The sequence below is a fragment of the Bos mutus genome, chromosome 24 (genome assembly GCF_027580195.1).
Source record: "Bos mutus isolate GX-2022 chromosome 24, NWIPB_WYAK_1.1, whole genome shotgun sequence".
Classification (NCBI taxonomy): Eukaryota; Metazoa; Chordata; class Mammalia; order Artiodactyla; family Bovidae; genus Bos; species Bos mutus.
The window spans coordinates 57747796-57769401 of record NC_091640.1 but is presented as its reverse complement, the minus strand read 5'-3'; the positions used below and the strand labels follow the sequence as shown (position 1 = coordinate 57769401).

Sequence of the window (21606 nt, the reverse complement as noted above, 5' to 3'; positions counted from 1 at the left end):
GAGGCTGTCAGCTGCTGGTCTTGCCTTGTGTGGCTGTGATGATTTTCATTGGCATGGACCAGCGCTGTGTGCCTCCACAACACTGCAGAACCAACTGGGGGCCCGTGTCCTGACACAGTGCAGCCCCTGAAAAGACGGGGCACTTGGTACCTAGAGGAAGGAGAAGCGGAAGTGAGTGAAGCCAGACACGAGCTGGGGATTGGGCTGGGAGGCATTCTCCAGCCCACTCTCTCTCCCCTGGTCCTCGCTGGGGGCCCTCCCTGGCTTGTTCTGACTCAGTCTATTTATGTGTCCTTTCCCCTAACCAACTCTCCTAGTTGAGGCAGATCTTAGGAGCCTTAGGAGTCAAAGGGAAAACATGGTTTCAAGTGGAAGGTGAGGTTTAAGCCCCACTTCAACGTTTGTATTGTTTCCATGGCAGCAGGTCATGGGACACCAAGGCGAGCGGGGGCCGGGAGATACACTCCAGCCCTCTCGTTTTACTGTGGAAGAAACCGCCTCAGAGCCAGTGACTTCGCCAGAGCCATTGCCCACGAGGGAGTGCTTCCAGGACGACACCTGGGTTTTCCGAGGCCGGCTTGCTCCATCCGTCACCCCGCTCCCCTTTCCTCTCACCTCAAGTGTCAGGCTGTTTGGCATGTAGCAGAACAGCAGAACACCCAAGTGTCCAGAGATGCTTGGTGGCATGCAAGAAAAAGCATCAGCCTTCCTGACTTTGCTTATGTTTGTGTGTATTCTAGCTGCGTATGTAAAGGGCTTCTTCCCCAGTGGCTCAGCGGTAAAGAATCCACCTGCAGTGCAGGAGCCACAGGAGACATGGGTTCAATCCCTGGGTCAGGAAGATCCCTGGGAGGTGGGCATGGCAACCTACTCCAATATTCTTGCCTTGGAGAATCCCATGGACAGAGGAGTCTGGTGTGGGCTACAGTCCATGGGGTCGCAAAGTCAGATACAACTGAAGCAACTTAGCACATACGCATGGGTATGTGAAAATCAAAGCTCTCATCTCCCAACAAACTGTCAGATGCAGCAAAACAAAACTGTCCATGGGGAAGGAAGACAGTTGCTTTTCTGAGCCATTATGCTTTGGGAAGGCCTAATGCTGAAGCTGAAATTCCAATGCTTTGGCCACCTGATGCGAAGAACTGACTCATTTGAAAAGACCCTGATGCTGGGAAAGATTGAAGGTGAGAAAAGGGGACAACAGAGGGATGAGATGGTTGGATGGCATCACCAACTCAATGGACATGAGTTTGAGTGAACTCCGGGAGTTGGTGATGGACAGGGAGGCCTGGCATGTTGCAGTCCATGGGGTCACAAACTGAACTGATGCTTGGAGTTTACCACGGAATGGTCTCATGTGTTAGAATAACTGGTATATTTCTCTTTAACATGACCCAGTCCTAAGTCCTAAAGGCACACATTTCTGTGTCATTTTGCAAACATTAAATGTTTTAATGTAAAAGTGCTTAGAGCAGTGCCTACTGAGGCTTAAGGGCTACACAGGGCTTGGTGAGCATCATTGGTGGTGGTGGTGCTGTTGCTTCCATCACCTGAGATACACAAAAACGCAAGCTCCCGGCTTGTGCTCTGGCTCACACCATGTTACCAGGCAAAGATAGCTCTGTGCACAGAGCCTGTAAGCTCTAGGAAAGGGTGTATGTCCATCATGGAAACCAGTCCTCTCCCAGGAAATCAAATTGGTATTTCAAAAACCTGACTTTCCCAAGAAATCGGGTAGGGTGGCAACCACAGCTGGCGGAAGATTTCCTGTCTCCAGGGAGAGTCTGAAGGAAGGAGAAGGGGACGACAGAGGGATGTGAGATGGTTGGATGGCATCACCGACTCAATGGACGTGAACTTGAGCAAACTCTGGGAGAAGAGTGAAGTAGAGGGAAGCCTAGTGTTCCTCAGTCGACGGGGTTGCAAAGAGTCGGACGCGACCGAGCGACTGAACCAACAGCAAGGAGGGTCTGGAATGAAAACTGGTCAAGTGAAGAGGGTGTTTCAGGACTGGAGATCTTATTTTTTGGCCATGCTGTGTGACTTGTGGGATCTTAGTTCCCCAATCGGGGAGCGAACCCTTGCCCTCAGCAGTGAAAGTGTGGAGTCCTAACCACTGAATCACCAGAGAATTCCCAGGATTGGGGATTTCAGATGTGGGACCTCCACCTTGTGTTTTCACATTCACAGCCTTAAGCAGAGCTCCTTTCTGGACATCCCAGCAACTCCTAAAAATAAACTCAAGTTCTTGAAATATTCTGGTTTGCCTTTAAGCTTTCTTTGGCTAGGGGACCTGGGCTATTTTCAGTTCCACGTCCCCAGGTGGTATGGATTTGATCTATCGAATGACAAATGACGCCAGGCCCATAGTGAGGGCTCAGCAGATAACTTGGGAAAGGTTAGCCGTGGGCGGGGCTGCAGCCAGCCAGGAGGCTGGGGAGTGGGGAAGCTCCCATTTAAAAATTCCTGGAACTGCAGGGGGAAACTGATGTGCAGACAGCTGTTGGAGGATATGGGACTATTTGTGTCTAGTCCAGATAAAGAGGAAACAACATTCAGGGAGCGTCTAAAAAGAGAGAAAATTGTACCATGCCTGGGGGGACATGGCTGCCTATGGCAGGAATGCCCAGCTGAAGCAAAGATCTAAGGGGCTTAGCTCTCCTGGCTCTGGGTGGGTGCATGTGGCCTTTGAACCATGGCTTCTCCTTTGATCTGTCTTCTCACATTTCCCCGTCCTCCTCCCCAACCTCCTACTTCAAGTTCACCTTGCCCCAGGCCCTATTGATCCCCTGGCACTTTGACCAGCTCCCGAGACACGCAGTCCAGGAGCTACACCCGATGCCCTTTTTGACACTGTCCTTCAAACTAATCCCTGCCTGAAGCTGCCCAGTGCCTGCTGAAGGGCTCCAGGTGAACCTAACGTGCCTTTTCTTTCATCCTTCAGACATATACTTTCCTTTAGCATCAGTTAGGAAAGCTCTCAGCTGCAGTTAATAGCATAACCAATGACCAGTGGCCGTAAACAAGGACTCGGGGGGTAGAAGGGCTCAGTGTTGATCCAGTGGCTTAAGGATAGCTGCCACTTCCCAAGTCCATCCTTTTTGCTCCACCAGCTAGAGTATGACTGTTCATTCTTGTGGTTACCTCATGACTACAAGGTGATTATTGCAGCACCAGGCATCATCATCACAGGAAGAAGGAAGGGGTTAGGCAAGTTACCCACCATGTCTGTATAAGAAAAGCAAAACTTCCTTGAGAGTTCCTTATTGGAATCCCCCTTACTACTTAGCCAGAACTGACCCCGGGCCCCCTTTACCTACGCAGGAGACTGGGAGGACATGTGGTTTTCCAGCTTCCTTTAGTTGTAAGTGGCAAGGGAGAAAAGGGGGTTGAGCATGCTGTTAGTCAACCAGAAGTGTCTACCATATCTGCCCACTCTAATGAAGTAGAGAAGTCTCCTGTGATTGCACTGGAAGTATCCAAGAATTATCTTAAGAGTTGATATGGAAGACAGCACCCTCTGGTTTGTGCACTGCAGGAATCTTCTCCAAGTGAAAGAGGATTCGGTGATGGCTTCTCCACTCCTGGAACAGAACCGTTTAAATTCCATCCATTTGGCCGTTAGCACGACTCGTCAAGAGTTGCTATCCATCTTTCCCCCTGTACATCTTGTCTCTTCAGCTGGATTATAAGCTATCTGAGAAGAGGGATCTTATCTCATACCACCTTCTATTGTTAGTTACTCAAATTAGTGTCATGTCCTTTGCGGCATCCAGGACACGCCCACTAATGAAGATAACCCCCGAACTTCATGGGGTGAGTGAAGAGACTACACACCTTCCATGGAATCAGAGACTCACCTGGGAGGCAGAATTTTTTGGAAAGGCTAACAGATGGAAACAATGTGTTTATAGAACCCAGCATGTTGGCTAGAGATGGGATTGGAGGCTATTGTGCAAGCAGGGTGTAAGTTTTCAAACTGCTTTTAAAACCAGGTTTGAGGGTGTTACTAAGTTTGGTCTACCCTTCCCCCTCCTTGTAATTCATTCATGTTCATTCATTCCACAATAGAGTCCCTACTAGGTGCTAAGGTTCCGAAAATTCAGCAAAGAATAACCCATTCCTACCCTTAGAGCTTGTGAGGAAGCTGATAAGTAAGCAGTCATAAGAAGCAGGACCACTATAGTCTCATACTCAATGTGTCTCAGCAGTTCAGAAGTTCTGAGTTTAAGTTAGAGGGCATTCCCAACCCTTGGGTGGGGCTTGCTTTAATTTCTCTTGGCTAGAAAACCTGAGTTGGAAAGGACTTTAGAATCAGCTGGGGCTTCCCTGGTGGCTCAGACAGTAAGGAATCTGCCTGCAATGCACACGACCCAAGTTCAATGTCTGGAGAAGGGAATGACCACCCACTCCAATATTCTTGCCTGGAGAATTCCATGGATAGAAGAGCCTGGCAGGCTAAAGTCCAGGAGGTTGTCAAAGAGTCAGACACGACTGAGTGTCACTTCTCAGTTTCTAGAATCAGTCAGTCTTGGCTTAAAATCCGAGTTCTGTCACTGACTGTGGGACCCCAGGGCAGACGTCTAACCCCTGACCTCAGTGACCTCACATGCCAGTTCTCCGTTACTGCCTCTCAGGTCTGGAAGCACCCTTCAATACACGCTTGGTGATCAGTTTCGTTCTCCCACTTCTGTAAAGTAAGCACCACGTGAAGCTCACAGTGGAGGCAGGGGAGGAGGAGGAGGCTTCCCATCTGCAGCATGGGCTGGGGAGACGGCTGCAGCCACAGGACCCAGACCCTGGTCCATCTGCGGCCTCGTAGCCTTGGCCTGGATGTATTTGCCCTGCAATCCTCTCTACTCCGAAACCACACTCTGCACGGCCAACCCTCCTGCTCGCACCAGCATCCACTGTCTCCCAATGCAGGCCTCTGTCATCCCCTCTCACTGTCCCCGCCAGGTGTAACCCACCCACCCACTGCCCCTGTGGGTCCCTGACTCCCTCTGACCACTGGCGCCCTGCCTACCCATGGAAGGCAGTGGTGTATGGCTCGCCCAGCAATTCCAGACCAGCAAATTCTCTGCTACCTGGTGGCCTGATTACACCTTTCCCGGCTCAGTCTATGCCCCTTGCAAGCGGTCCCTTCTCAGGGTTGTCCCTCCCTTAGGGCACCATGGGCTTTTCCAAGATCTCCCAGCTCTTCCTCTACTGCCGTTAACAACTCTTGCTACTCAGCTTCCGTTACCTGACCTACTGTGTGGTTTCTGTTTCCTGATTGGACCCAGGGTATTGAGATCAGTGAAGAGATGCTAGTGTCTGTATCTCAGATTTATTTTACCCCTCGAATGAGAAAGCCAGCATAAAGCCTGTAGAGCACTGCTCCGCTCCTTAGAGGTGCTGTGTCTCCTGCTGCAGCTATGACTGTCTTTTCACAAAATAAGGGAAGCGAGTGTCAGTGGGTGCCAGGCACTTGACAGAAGAGTGCTGACGTGTGTGTGGTTAGCCTTAGAGGAAGAGACCAAGGGTCAGAGAGGCTAACGCGGTTATGAGGGGTCATGTGCGCAATGTGGGATTAAGCTGAAGCCGAGGTGGCTAGCCCTCCGAGTCCACACACCATGCTGGGTTTCCGACGAGAGCCCGAAACCCTCGTCCTCACCTGAATGAGAACAAATTTCCTACGTTAACAATCGCCCGAGTCTCCCTGCTCACTCCATGATGAGAAGAGCTGAGCAGCAGGAGAATCGTTCGCTGGAGGTCTTTCGTAATGACTTAACTAAGAGAGTGCCTCCTGAGAGAAAGGTCTGACTCATGCGAAAGGTGTGAGCCTGTGGTTTCCCTTTCTCTGAGCTGGCCTCCGGGGAGCCTGACCTTGAAACTGATGCTGTGAGCCTCGGCAAGTATGCATTGGGCTGTTAGAGTGCCACTCGGAGAAAAATCCCATGGGTTACAACGTGGACTAAATGCTTCATCAGCAGTGGGACCAGTTTGTATGGCCGGTTGCTTGAACCTAACATCCCAAAGGCCAGCAGTCCTTATTCACTGATGCTTCTCCAGTCCCTAGAGCAGCTTGGTATATCAGTTCAGTTCAGTCGCTCAGCCGTATCCGACTCTTTGCGACCCCATGAATTGCAGCATGCCAGGCCTCCCTGTCCATCATCAACTCCCGGAGTTCACTCAAACTCACGTCCATTGAGTCGATGATGCCATCCAGCCATCTCATCCTCTGTCGTCCCCTTCTCCTCCTGCCCCCAATCCCTCCCAGTATCAGAGTCTTTTCCAATGAGTCAACTCTTTGCATGAGGTTGCCAGAGTACTGGAGTTTCAGCTTTAGCATCATTCCTTCCAAAGAAATCCCAGGGCTGATCTCCTTCAGAATGGACTGGTTGGATCTCCTTGCAGTCCAAGGGACTCTCAAGAGTCTTCTCCAATACCACAGTTCAAAAGCATCAATTCTTCGGTGCTCAGCCTTCTTCACAGTCCAACTCTCACATCCATACATGACCACAGGAAAAACCATAGTCTTGACTAGACAGACCTTTGTTGGCAAAGTAATGTCTCTGCTTTTGAATATGCTGTCTAGGTTGGTCATAACTTTCCTTCCAAGGAGTAAGCGTTTTTTAATTTCATGGCTGCAGTCACCATCTGCAGTGATTTTGGAGCCCAGAAAAATAAAGTCTGACACTGTTTCCACTGTTTCCCCATCTATTTCCCATGAAGTGATGGGACTGGATGCCATGATCTTCATTTTCTGAATGTTGAGCTTTAAGCCAACTTTTTCACTCTCCTCTTTCACTTTCATCAAGAGGCTTTTTAGTTCCTCTTCACTTTCTGCCATAAGGGTGGTGTCATCTGCATATCTGAGGTGATTGATATTTCTCCCAGCAATCTTGATTCCAGCTTGTGTTTCTTCCAGTCCAGCGTTTCTCATGATGTACTCTGCATATAAGTTAAATAAGCAGGGTGACAATATACAGCCTTGACGTACTCCTTTTCCTATTTGGAACCAGTCTGTTGTTCCATGTCCAGTTCTAACTGTTGCTTCCTGACCTGCATACAAATTTCTCAAGAGGCAGGTCAGGTGGTCTGGTATTCCCATCTCTTTCAGAATTTCCCACAGTTTATTGTGATCCACATAGTCAAAGGCTTTGACATAGTCTATAGTGCTCAGTAAATATTCAAGTGGATGAATTTTACATGGTCAAGGATTTGCCATGTTTCTTTACATATGGGGCTTCACTAGGCTATCTTAAAGTAGGATTGTATTTTAAAAGGTAGAAGGAGGAACACGAGTGTATGGTAGTAAGTAGGAACATGACTTTCATAAATCAAGGCATGACACACCATGGCTGTAACATGCCAGTGACCAAACTACCCTAGTCAAAGCTTGCTTGTCCTGTGTTCATCTTTCCCAGGCATTAGCCTCTTAGCTATCACCTATAACTCTAATGACTAGGAAAGTATGGTAACATCCCGGGGAACAGTGGCTTTTTAAACTGGAGCCCTGTGGAAAAAACTGTCCTGTGCCTGGCAGGGAATTCTACACTATAACTGGCTGGCACTGATGTTGTGATGATGGCAAGATCTTAAAATAAAGGACTGACATAGGTGGTGGAAACTCTGGCAGGGGAGGAAGGCTCAGAAGAGGGTCTTGGTGTTTTTAATCAGATAATCTCACTACACATCTCAAATCATGACTGGGAAGCTGCCCACACTTTCTATGCATAATCATTCAGAAGGTTTGCGCTGTAGCTCACAGAAACTGAACCAAATTAGTAAGTGAAAAGAACATTCTCTACATATTATAGGTATTATAGAGGGAAAACCATGAACACAAACTCCTGGACACCTCAAAGGAAACCTTGCTTGCTTACTGGAAATAATTTATTTTCCCACTTCCATTTATCACAATGGAAAATATACAGACTGCTTCTTTTTAGAAACACCAGGATGTGAGCCAGCAGTGGGCCTGCCTGTGGTTAGTCTCTTAAAACAGTTGTCCCCAGAACAGAAGCAAACAAAGCCCAAAGTCTTTCAAACTTAGAGGTGTAGCGGGGTGAAGTTGGGCAGATCTGACTCAGCTGGTGTGTGGTGTTCAATACTGATTCCTTCACGTGTTTACGGAGCCCCTGCTGGGGACAACCTGTGTCTCAGCACAGAGTGGGCGCTCCCTGCCGTGGACGCTTTGCCTGCCACGTGTCCCCATCACCTGGGGTTCTTTCTAACACACTGGGGTGAAAGTTGCTCAGTCCAACGCTTTGCGACCCCATGGACTATACAGTCCACGGAATTCTCCAGGCCAGAATACTGGAGTGGGTAGCTTTTCCCTTCTCCAGGGGATCTTCCTGACCTAGGAGTTGAACCAGGGCCTCCTGCACTGCAGGCAGATTCTTTACCAACACTGGAGGTGTTTGTTAAATGCTTGTTGACTCGACGAATGGCTCTAGCATCCATGGAGTTCACAGCATGGGAAGCTATACAGAATTTCTCGTTCAGTTAGCACTTCTACACCAATAAAATCTGAGGTAAATGAAAATTTAACTTAAGGTAGCCTTAATGTAAGGAAAGATGAATCACTGCTGGCAGCAAGCAGTATTTTAAGACTTTTTAACCTACCTGGGGCAGGAATGATGGGCAGTGCCGAAGACCAGTCATAACGCCACTGCCTCATTAGAGGTGGGTTCAAGGGCACACCTTCTCAGTAATCAACCAGCAAGCTGGCCTCAGGGGACAAAGATTGCTCTTTGTGGCAGGGGGCATGTGTAGACCTAGAGCTGGTTCATGTTGATGTAGAAACTAACACAATAAAGTAATTATCCTTCAATTAAAAAAATCTAAAAATTCCTTTTTGCTACTTTACAGGCACTGCATGTTTTACTTATGATCATGTGAAGTTTCTGGAAAGATTCACATGAACTCTTGTGACTTAATCAAAAGTTTAGCAAATAATTTAACATAAATTCCATATTTTTTCCTGAGAAGGAAAAAAAATCGGTTGTCAGGTGGCCTTTTACTTATAATGGGAAATTTGAGGATCTCTTGCGACATAGAGTTGCATTTCTTCAAGACATCTCACGACTAGAGAGTTCGGGAATTATTGTTTAGATCTCAATTATTCCTTCTACTCTCATTGTTAACTAGAGTCATCGAGGATTAACACTCTTGGGATTGCAGTTAGGCCTATTGTGGGTCTCCCAGGAACAGTTCTATTAATACCATTTTTCATCTTCTAGGTACAAATTCAGGAAACAGTCAGGGAGCAAATCTCTCTCAGCCACATGCCGGCTTTCTCGGAGCCTACTGGGGAGGAGCCTACTTTTCCTGGGACCACAACAGAGTCCCTCCCCAACTTAGGAGGGATCGACAAAGAAAGTGCATCATTGGCCAAACACCCGGAGGTAGACGGTTGTACCCAAGGGGCACGGCATGAAGAAAACCAAGGTGACAACACGCTCAGACGTTCTGGAAGAGACCTGGGGCGTGCGCTGAGCATCCCAGAAGCCAGCAGTGAAGCCACGTCCCCCTGTGAGCTGTTGGGGCCTCCCCCCCAGCCCCAGGCTGCCTCTGCGTCCCCTGAATTTGCACATACTGTCCCCGCCCTGGAAACCATGTGTGCTGCTGGGCCAGGGGACGGAGTAGCTGTGTGTGGCCCGGAGCGTCTTGAAGCAGGTGACCAGGAAGCATGTGATATTGTGGGCTCTCCGGTTGGAGCCCCAGTTGGTAAACATTTGCCTCAAGAAATGTGCTCCCTGGACTTAGAGCTGGCAGGTCAAAGCAAACCACCTGATTTATGTCCTCCCGATGACAAGACTCTGGATGTTCTTTCTCAGACACGAGGTCCTGAGCCTCCCCAGACTACGTGCGGGAGCAGTGGCGAGAGAACCTCTCCCGACTCCCCTCTTTTCATCAGCACTTTCACCTGGAACATCTCACAAAAAGCCAGTAAAGGTGCCACCGGGGAGGATCTAGCCAACATAGAGGGTTCCGCCTCCACGTCGGCCTCCATAGTAAAGGCTGGCCAGGAGAGGCTGAGCCCCAGCCACTCAGGGGACCTTGAGGAAAGATGGCCTCCATCTCCAGAGAGCGGCTCTTCCGTTTGGGCCATAGAGGGCAGTGACAAGAACTCCAGCCCCGGTGCCCCGGACTTGGCAGACATACCGGCAGGTCATAGTCCAGTAACGAAGTTTCCTCGGGAGAAGCCCACAACACTAATTGCTAACGTTGAGTGTTCTGAGGTGACTGGGGCGAATAGCAACACATCCGCTCTTTCCGTTGCCCCGAAAAGCCACCCATCCAAATACCTCGCTGTTTCAGTTGCTGGGGACAGCCATGCAGGTGGCCCTGAGGAGAGTTCACCTTGGGCACCAGATGGAAATGCTTCTCGACTTCCTTCCAGTGTACAGTTGGCTCATGTTTTTAATGGTTCCACAATCAAATCTTCAAGAGAGCTAGGACCCATGGTTCCCAGTGGACCCGGGATCCATGTCCGAGTTCCTCAACTCCCAGAGGGAGAGGGTTTTGGTGGCAGTTCCCCTCTTCAGATTAATAACCTGTCTAGAACGAAGAGCCAGACTGGGCACACAGCAGACACGAGGACCCTTGAAGAGAATTTCCAAGAAAAAGGAAGTGAAACGGCAGAGAGGGTCCAGCAGGGTTCTTCTGATGATAATTTCCAAGAAACTTTGCCCACGACATCTGTCGGACAAGTGGAAACAAACTTGGTGCCCTTGGACTGCTCGTCAGCCAGCTCCACAGAGAGGAGAGGGCAGAGCTCGGGCACTCGTGTGTCTGTGGTGGCTGAATCTCCAATGAAAGATGACAGTCAGCCTCTGAGCCAAGCTCCCCTTCTCTCTAATGTCCTTCTGGACAAGTCTAAAGAGAGAAGTCCGGGATGTTGGGAAGCGGGTAAAAAGCTGAAGATCATAACTCTAGAGGCTTCTGTTTCAGAAACCTGGCCACTGGGACAGCTGACAGATTCTGAGTTCAAGGGGATGGCCGCTGGTCTCATTCCTGACAGGATCCGGGCAATTCCTGATGTTCTAAAGGCGGGTGCTGCCGTGCCTAAACCGGGCCCCTCTAAGACAGCATCAGCCTGCAGTCCTCAGGTAGAGTATAGCTCAGCAATTGCTAATAACCGAAAAATCCATAAAAGGGAAGAACGAGCTGGCTGTGCAAGTTGGAGTTGTCTTTCCTCCCAGTATTTGAGCCAACGCAGATTCCTGGAGTCATCTGTGGACCCTGTAGAGGGAAAGAAAGTCTGTGTCACAGGCTTGCTCCCAGAGGCTTTCAGAACTGGAAGGAAGGAAAATGCTAACCGTGTGAGCCAAAATCGAGATGAAAACCGACTCAAGAGGGATCGCCCCGCCTTCTTTAAGCAGCTCCTGTCCTGCCCTAACATCTTGGAGTCCTCTGTGGACCCCACTGATGAAATGAGTGTGGGCTGGGCCAGGGTGGAAACACCAGAGCCTTCTGAGTCCACACTGGGGGCCATCGCAGTGGAGAATAAACCAAAGGGTGGACACTTGGACCAGAGGCTGGAAGTCCAACCTGCCATCTTGCAAGTTCCGTGTGCCCAGCAAAGTGGGGAAACCCCTCCAAGTGAAAACGGCACCAACCAAAACCAAGGGGACTGTATGGGATGGGAGGCAGGACAAAGTCGCCATGAGAGAGCAAAGGGGGACATGCGTTCTGCCATTTTGCCAGTCCCAGGCGCTGTGCAGGGTGGGGAGGCGATGCCAGGGGCACACATCAGAAGCCAAGTACAGGAAGACGGGGAGAGGCGCTCAGGGGGGCCTGGACGCAGTAAAAGCAACGGAGCAGCATTAGTGTCCCCCGCCCTCGCTCTCTCTGGCGGTCTTGCCAGGGTGAACCCCCCATCTGTTGGAGTCACTACTCACAGCTTCACAGCTCGGAGTGATGACCTTTGTGAGGAGGACTCCGTGGAGCCCAGAAACCACGAGCATGCCTTTTCTGACTCAGAGGAAAGGCGAGCTATGAAGAGTGAGTGGAAGCAAGCGCCCTCTTCCAGGGGTCTCACCCGGGGGCCTTTTACATCCTCTCCTGAAAGAAGAGGCATCGCAGACTTTTCAAGAAGCCACAGAATTGAGGAACGTGAGATAGAGGAGACCCCCGCTGGGGAAACCAAACCCACAGGCACATCTGGCTCCCCGGCGGGCCCCTGGCATCTGTTTCCGGAGTACATGCGTCAGCGAAAGCTCCTAACATGCTGCTGGATCCCTACCAGCAGGGCTCCACCCTGGGCCATGGGAAAAAGTCGGGGGAGGAGGAGAAGGTTGGCCCCGTGGCGGCCCAAGCCAGCCATCCACCCCCGCCAGCAGCGATGAAGTCACCGGAGGTCAAGGAGAAGCAAAAAACCCCGGGAAGTGGACACTTAGCTGAGGGGGTAAAGAAGAAAATTCTGTCCAGGGTGGCCGCCCTGAGGCTGAGATTGGAAGAGAAGGAGAAGGTGAGAAGGCACTCGGTCTTTGAGAGTCCTAAGCCTGAAACGTCGGTCTCACGCACAGATGAGAAAGGAGAGCCCCAGAGGCCACCTTGCCAAAGCGAAGGGAGAGGTGAGGGCTGTGTTGCTTCCTATCGTAGTTTGTGTTTGTGGACCTTGATGGCAAGCTTGCGTGTCCTCCTGCGCCCTTGTAGTTAGGGTGCATGTCCGCTGGGCAGGCACTGGATGCTGGGACCAAGTGGTCTGATGTGTAGGCTGGTGGGTCTCAAACGTGAGTGACCTTGGGCTCCCCTAGGGGGCTCGTCTAGAGAGATGTTCAACTCTTTGGGACCCCATGGACTGTAGCTCTCCAGGCTCCTCTGACCATGGGGATTCTCCAGGCAAGAAAATACTGGAGTGGGTTGCCATGCCCTCCTCCAGGAGATCTTTCCAACCCAAGGATTAAACCCAGATCTCGCACATTGAAGGCAGATTCTTTACCATCTGAGCCACCAGGGAAGCCCATGAATACTGGAGTGGGTAGCCTATCCCTTCTCCAGGGAAACTTCCCGATGCAGGAGGTCTCCTGCATTGCAGGTGGATTCTTTACCAGCTGAGCTACCTGGGAAGCCCATTAAGACAGATAGCTGGGCCTGACCTAGAGTTTCTGGTTCAGGAGAAAGTGGATTTCTACTGAGCTCCCAGGGGATCTACTGGGAGTCCCCCTGATCCAGGCTGCCTGTAGGTAGGCTTAACTGAGGGAGCACGCGGTGAAGATGCTTCCTGTTTAATTATCCTTCAAAAAACAGTAAAGAAATAAGCATTAGACTGCAGTAGCCCAGGTGAGAGATGACTTGGATCAAGATGGTAGCAATGCATAGCAGTGACTAGTGATGACATTCTTTAGATGTTTTGTAGGTAGGAACCACAGGATCCGCTAACAGATTGGATGGAGGCTGTGAGAGAAAGAGAAGGCAAGGATGACTCCGTGGTGTTAGCCTGAGCTACTGTTGAGTTGCGGGGTTGCTGTTTACTAAAACAGGAAGACTGGAGGAGGAGCTAGTTGTTCTGTTAAAAAGGTCCAGAACGAACTTTTTCTAAGTGTGCAGTTGTGTCAGGGCTCAGTGCTGAGGCCAGGAAAGGACCACAGTATCAGCCATCAGGGATCCCGAGGTGGTTGTTTTCTGTTGGAGTGCCGTGAAATGTGGGGACTTTAGTAACTGACATTAAGCTCATGCCGTCTCTAACATAGCCTTTGGATGTCTTTGAGGCAGTGAATTTTGTAATGCCTTGTTCCTTTGTTGTTAACAAATGATTTGTACTAAGAGGCTTTATCATGTCATATAAGAGGACTGAACTTTCAGTCCCACTCTTACCAACATGGGCGTGTTCCTTTGGGTACGTCATGGTTTTGGTGGTGGTTTAGTCAATAAGTTGGGTCTGTCTCTTTTGCAACCCCGTGGACTGCAGCCCGCCAGGCTCCTCTGTCCATAGGAATCTCCAGGCAAGAATAATGGAGTGGGTTGCCATTTCCTACACGAGAGGATCTTGCTGACCCAAGGATAGAACCCAAATCTCTTGCGTCTCCTGCGTTGGCAGGAGCTTTCTTTACCACTGAGCCACCAAGGAGCTCGTTGGTGCTTTTAACACTGGAGGCCCTCAAAGAGGTGAATGGGAATTCCGTGGTGCGGGAAAGTTTAAAAACGCTTTCTAGGGGGAAAACCAGACTCCAAAGTTTGGGAAACCAAGTTTGCTCAGAGCACAGTGTATCTAGAAGGAGGTCTGAATGGGAGCTGAAGATTGCTGAGATGGGAGGGGAGGTGTTTGCTAGACTGACTTACTCCCACGGAAGAAGGTGCTGCAGACACAGTGAGAGAGGTGTTCAGCCCTCGTGTGGCCCGTCAGCATCAGGAGCCGTTGAACGGCAGAAGGCTGGCGTTAGGTTTAGAGGAGGAGAGGGACGCTGGTTGTCCAAGTCCACGTCTCTGACTTTAATAGAACAGTTACATCTGAACCCAGTTACAGGCGACAACACGCGTTTTAGTTTTTTTTCATCTATTTTTGGCTGTGCGAGGTCTCTGTTGCGAGAACTCTTCTCTAGTCGGGCTCTCAGGCTTCTCGGTGCAGCGGCTTCTCTTGCTGAGGAGTGCAGCCGTCAGTAGCTGTGGCCCACGGGCTTAGCTGCTCTGTGGCATCTTCCTGGACCAGGGATTGAACCCGTGTCTCCTGCATTGGCAGGCGGATAATCTTTACCACTGAGCCACCAGAGAAGCCAAACGCTGGAGTTTTGGTGAGAGGGAGGAATAAGTTTTGTATGGAAAGGAGATTGAAGATGCCAATTTTAGGAGATGGAAAGGCTCTGGGGCAGCGTACATTCTGTATCTTGCACTTGCGGCTCTTCACTGTGCTCGCTTCCAAAGGGAGGGCGGGCCAAAAGGTGGAGAAGATGGCTGGGGTGTCCGTGGCCGGGAGGCTCTGCGCTCCGGGACAGGTAGCTTGGGTGGAATCTGTCACGGCCCTGTGAGAAGACATCTTTAGTGCATAGTGAGTGGCTGTGTACTTTCTGCCTGTTATGATGTTACTTCAAATAAAAGATTAAAAATTCAAAACATCAACCAGTGTAGCTAACTGGTATAATTAGACCACGTGCTAAACAGGATTTACAGAAAAACATTTAGGTACAATCTGGGAGTCTCCGTGTAACCATTTTTTGCATTAAAAGTGGCGTGGGTTTTCTTTCAAATTTAAGTATAAAACTTCTTTCCATCTCACCCTGCCCTTTGAGTCTGAAGTCCCCAGGGTCTCTGTTCCAGGTTTCAGACCCCCGGGGGCTCAGAGTCCTGGTAACTGCAGCCAGCTCTGCTTTGCTTGGGGGAATCGCATCGACGCCAGACTCCATCCCATAACCCAAGATCCCAGCCACCGCTTTCCGAGCTCTTTCCCACAAAACCTGGTAAAAGTCAGAAGAGATGGTGGCGAGGTAACACGCTGGCCCTGGACTGGGGCACAGCGCTGCGAGGCTCCTCTTAGCAGAGACCTCACTCCCCGTCTGCGTCAGAGGGGCCCGCAGCCTCGGCTGCAGAAAAGGACCACACATGAAACAACTTCCCCAAGAGGCATCCAACCGCATTCTACTGATAGGTTTCAAAACATTCAAGGAGTAGAACTGTGCTTTAAAGAATCAAGTGGTTTCAGCCCAGAGGCGGGGGTGGCCGACTTGTTTGGAATTGTCTGTCTCTGCGGGACAGAGGACTGACCAGGTGCTGTTGGAGGGTTTGATCTTGAGCTGCTCGGCCTCCCCAGGGCGAAGGGCTGCAGCCCGGGAGCACAGCCTTGGGGCGAAGAGGCGGTGTTGAGTGTGAGGGATGACTTGGATGACTGAAAGAGGACAAACCGAGGAAACCTTGATACTCAAAGCTTAGTGCAGCCAAAGCTTTAGTCACCAGGGGACTTCTCAATCCTTTGCCTTCAACACTTGGCCAGAATATACACACAAGATAAACCCAGCTTCACTCCTGGGCCTCGGTTCAGCTCCTTCATCTGTTTTTTTTTCCCCATCCCTCCCACACAAAAGGGGGCCCTCTCCCAAAGCCCCGTGGCCCTCATTCAGCTCAGCTGGCCATGTTATGCCTTGCCCTGAACCCCCCACCCTGGTTTCGGTCTTCAGAACCCACAGCCGGCTGTGGGCAGGGCTGGCAGACTTAGGAACACTTAGGTGTCAGGAAATCCTCCATGAAGGGTCCTGGAGGAAATGTGTCCCAGGTGGGCAATGGGCGTGGTCAAGACCCTGGACCAAGATCTTGACAGCGGGGGTCAGGGCACCTACACGGTGGCCAGCTCGGGCCAGATGAAGCGAGATGGGTTTTGTCATCTGTAGGACTCGGTATATCTCATCTTTCTCCCGTAATATCGTTAGTGCCCGGAGATACTCTCTAATTGAAGAACTCTTTACCTGAGCATCCCATATTACTTCTGGGAAGAAAAATAAGCTTTTAAAAACACATTATATAGCCAAGCCAAGTCTGTTGCCAAGAGAGGGGAGGCACACTGACGATTTCACAGCAGTGGAATCTGAGGCAACAGAGCAAACAGCCTCAGTGTTGATGACTTTTGGCTGTGGATTATATAACACAACCGCAGCTGTGTAATTGTGGAACTTGGCGTGTGATAGACCACCCCCCACCTGTCCGGTAACCTCAGTACCTGCCGTGTTGTTCTGACCACTGGGTGTTAGCCATCCTCCTCTGGTCTATGCTGCCGCCCAGTGGCTACCCTGAGTAATTACACACTCACCCGGTGTGCCAAGCTCTCCTCCCTGATTTGGTTTTTTTCAAGATCACGATTTCCTGAGAGGGATGGATATTTAATATACATTGTCGTGGCTAAGTCGTGTGTCTGATTCTGTGATCCCATGGTCTGTAACCCACCAGGATCCTCTGTCCTTGGGATTTCCCAGGCAAGAATACTGGAGTGGGTTGTCATTTCCTTCTCCAGAGGATCTTCCCCATCCAGGGATTAAACCTGTGTCTCCTGCATTGGCAGGCGGATTCTTTACTGCTGAGCTATCAGGAAAGCCCATTAACATTCCTACTCCTGTTATAACTTATAAAAAATACATTAAGGATTATAAGTTCACTACTAAAAACAGTTTTAGCAAAAAATAGAATATCAAGTCTGTCTTAAATGAATTAGATAATCTACCTTTAGACATACCCGATCATCCATGATTTTAAAAGGTGACGTTCAAAGAGCCCTGAATGTCACCTAACCCCGGGCACTTGTTTCTGTATTGCTGCTATTTGATTCAGGCAGACAGTTCTGCTAATTGATAGCGGACATCACTGAAATCCATTGGGATATCTTCAGCAAAGACAACTGTGATCAAAGAGCAAGATGGATGAATATTCAACAAATAACTTACCGGGGTTTTTTCAAATACTTATCTGGCTGTGCTGGGTCTTAGTGGCACCATGGGGAAGGCTGCATGTGTCTCGCGGGGATCTTTTCATTGTGGTACATGACGCACTAACTGTGGCTCAAGGGCCCAGTTGCCCCTTCAGCACGTGGGGTCCTCCCAGACTAGGGATCAGACCCGTGTCTCCTGCATTGGTAGGCTTGATTCCTAACCACTGGACCCTCAGGGAAGACCCCAGCAAATAACTTTTGCTGAGATGCCTTTTGCGCCTGGCGTTGGGCCATGCTGCGTGGCTGGTCCAGGTTTCATTCTGCTCCCCAGTCCGCAGCTCAACGTTGACCTGGCTGTCACCTCGCAGCATCTTTGTCTGGTCAGGCTCTGTACACTAGGTGTCGACAGCCGCCCTTCCCATGCTTTTTTTTTTTCAATCTCAAGTTCTTTTTCACCTTGTGCGTTGCAGAGCTCAAGGAATTTTAGGTAGCGAAAAGTGGGACTTTTTTTTAAGAGTTCATATCCAAATCATACTAGCTGTCTTTAATAAATTTACAAAACCAGAAACTTGACAAATTAAGAGGTTGAGGAATCTTCAAATAAAGCCAAGGGTCTTTTAGCATTTGTTTAGTGGTAAATAGACTCTACAATTGCTTCATCTTCTTTGATTTCTAAGAGCAGAGAAGAAATTTTCAAAATGGAGTCTTAATTTCTTCCTTAATCATTATTTCTAGGATTTACATGATTTCTCCCAAACTAGAAGCAACACTGTTTAAAAGGTGGCACACATCAAAATTAGGAAACAAAATCCTAATGATCATGGGAGAGTCACTTTCTGTTTCACATTAAAGTAGATGTATTTCAGAGGGCGGTGTTTAATAGGCAGCCATTCCACATTGCCTGACAGGTGGGATTAACTACATCAAGACCTTTTCATAATTGAAAAGCGTGCTTATTGCTCCTTAACACACTCAAAGCAAATTCTCTGTGTCTGCCGAGCATGCCAAGGTGTGTGTGTGTTAGTCACTAAGTCCTGTCTGACTCTTTGTGACCCCATGGACTGTAACCCATCAGGCTCTTCTCTCCACGGGATTGGGAGGGCTGAAAAGGGAGTTTTCGATTAGACTGACTTGTTCATTTCCTATCTGTTTAGGAAAGCGACATCTCCCTCCAGACACTAGGTTTCCTCATCAATTAATGGAGGATAATAATGATCTGTCTCTTGGCTTTGAGAGAATTTGATAAAACAGGAAAGTCTAAAAGCTCTTCTGCACTTCTCATAAGAACACCGACCTACAAGTTTTCTCCTTTCCAGCTCCAGTATTACTGAAAAAGATCCAAGCTGAGATGTCCCCTGACCACTCTGGAAATGTAAAGTTGAGCTGCCAGTTTGCAGAGATTCATGAAGATTCTACCATCTCGTGGACAAAAGATTCAACATCGATAGCCCAAGTGCAGAGAAGGTGCGTTATCCGCCCTGGCTACTTTTCACAGTTTATTTCACAATGTGGTTCTAAAGGAAAGGAGTAAATCATAGGAAATAAAGGAAGGTCGAAGCAGAAACCCCACACCCACAGTGTCCAAGAGGAGTGACAGGTACCTGGACAGGGAGGAGAGCAGAGGGCGCTCACCCGCTGCAGCCACGAGCCCCTTTCATCCTCCAAAAGCAAGGACGCCTGTCAATCATCTTCTGAGGTTCCGTGGTCCCAAGATTAAAGAGCTCTCCTGCCTCCCAGTGCAACTCGCTGTCCTCATAAATTCCCATTAACCTGACAAAAAGCTCAGACGAAGCTAAGAAGGTAAATCAAAAGAAAAAACCAATCTGAGGTTATGGAAAAGTGGCATCTCCCAAGGGTGGAGAGCCGCCATCTCTAGGATGGGGATACCAGTTTATCTGGGGCCCCAGGTTTACTAGAGGAGATGAGGGGGAAGATGAGCGAGCGCATCGTTGCCGAGAATCCCTGGGTAGAGTGACCCGCCCTAAATTAGCCCCTCTCTAGCAGTAAACGCTCGCTCAAGTGAGCTGGTGAATCAGGCTTCGTCTGTCGCCCCTGAGGAGGTGTGGCTCCTTCTGGAAACAGATGCCCTGGTTCGATGGAAGCCAGTCTAACTTAATCCTCACAAGCTTCTGCCAAAAGAGATCCCAGTTCAGCTCCCCAAGTGTTCTTAAGCCCCTAGTCTTGTCACAAGTCAGCTGAAAGTGAAAGCTCAGTTGTGTCCAACTCTTTGCAACCCCATGGACTGTAGCCTGCCAGGCTCCTCTGTCCATGGAATTCTCCAGGCAAGAATACTGGAGTGGGTTGCCATTTCCTTTTCCATAAAAAGTGAGGCAAATCAGTTTTCTGTATAGTTAAGTGTCTGCTTGGAACACGTCTTTGTAAACTGCTCCAGACGCAGCTATGGAAGACTCGAACTCTAGTTTTGTCTCTATAACATCACTCCAGAAAAAATCCGACTGGGCTATGATTGAAATAAAGCTGCTTTGCCTAAAAGTGCAACTTCAGAGCAATGATGCTTGTCCATGTCCGTGTCCCCCACTGCAGAGCAGGAGACAACTCCATGGTGAGCTTGGCCATCCTTCAAGCCAGTCAGAAGGACCAGGGCCTCTATTACTGCTGCATCAAGAACAGTTACGGGAGAGTGACCGCTGAGTTTAACCTCACCGCCGAAGGTAAACCTCAGCTTTGCCATTTCCAGTGAAAGCCACTAGCCCCTGTCAGCTCTGGGATGCTCATTGGTGCTGAAGGCTTTCTCTTCTGTCTTCCAGTTCTCAAACAGCTCTCAAGTCACCCAGATGTTAAAGGTAAGCGAATCTGAGCCCAGTGTCAACGGAAGTGGGTGCACCCTAAACCATAAGACAGCTTCTAGAGATGAAGGCAGAAGCAAGTGTCCATCAGCTCTCCTGACGAAGCAGGAGAGGGCTCAGGAATTGCCTGGGAAACCAGGGAAACTCATAAGCTGTTTCAACCTAATCGCAGGGCCTACAACGAGTGGGTTAGGCTACAAGTGCCCAGCGTGAGTTAAGATCAGACTGTAGCGGTGCCGTCCTTAGGACCATGTGGTGGGGGTGGGGGTGGGTTGGGGTTTAACTTTCTCTGTGAAGCACCGGCTGTGCATCCAGCCACCTCCATGGGATTTTTCAGCCTCTGGCACTTTCACAGTGTGTTTTGGTTCTGCTTGTTTTTTCTTTTCTATCGGACTAGCAGTTGCACTCGCTGAGCAGATTCTCAGAGAGTCAGATGTCTGGGAGAATAAGTCCATTCATTTGCATCTTAGTAGAAGTGAGAGGTGGACTTCTGTGCTTTCTTACGGCATTAATGCACCGCTGCTGCAGCAGCGAGCTAACGGCTGCCCCTGACACACAGGCTGCCCAGGGCCGCTCGCCGAGTCCACGCGGCCTTGCGTCTCCTCTTGGGGACAGGTACTCACTGCAGTAGGTCATCTGCTGGCCAGTTTCTCACAACCCACCTGGGGGGTGGGGAGGCCCTGATCTGCAGTTTGCTAATCTCCGTGATGCAGGCACTCACCGCGGCCAAGGTTACACTGCCCGTTTGTACTATGTATGCTGATTTTTTTCTTCCCCTAAGCAAACTAAAATCCTGAGATCTTTGAAAACAAGCTAGTACAGACATCGAGATGCAGTAACATCTAGTAATTAAAGACAAGGGGCTGGGATCTCGACTTAAATGGTCTATTAAATGTTGTGACTTATCCAAAACAGACTTAAATGCAGTCTCCTCACAAACCATTCCAACACTGCATACCTGTGTGTCATATGCTTGTATAAGTTTATAATCCTCTCCCTACATCTGTCTCCATCCCCCTGAAGTCTAAATATGCAAAAGAATATCCTTTTCGCCTATCAGAAAAAATCAGAAGAAGGGGTTCTGTCTCGTAAGCTGCTTAGCACCAGTGGGCATTCCCCATCGCAGATTCTTGCTCCGACCTCGTTAATTTAGGTTTGCAGAGACTCATTTCTCAAGTATTTTACCAGTCAGGAATGAGATCCTAGTGGGGCTGAGGTACTGGTCTCTGCAACCGTAGTGCTGTGACTGCCACCATTGGGTGGGAGCCTGGACCCTGAAGACGTCACCTTCTCCATGTGACCCAGGGGTCTGATTTCTATGGCTGGGGAGGCCGTAGCTTCCTCTGCTTCCTGTGTACCTTCTGATAAAGAAGCGTCAAGTGACTTCACCTGGAGGAATCGCCCCTAGACACCTTATTTAAATCTCCAGAAGAGGCACATATAATTTCACAAGTT

At 49.5% G+C, this 21606-nt stretch overlaps 1 protein-coding gene across 1 annotated transcript in view; it reads left to right on the top strand.

Annotated features, from left to right (window-relative positions):
• The window catches only part of ALPK2 (alpha kinase 2), a 132317-nt gene that overhangs the window by 81209 nt on the left and 29502 nt on the right, over positions 1-21606 (top strand). The window contains 5 exon segments of the mRNA XM_070361602.1: positions 9234-12171; positions 12174-12572; positions 18661-18808; positions 19889-20016; positions 20113-20148. Of these exon segments, the coding sequence (XP_070217703.1) occupies positions 9234-12171; positions 12174-12572; positions 18661-18808; positions 19889-20016; positions 20113-20148 (3649 nt within the window).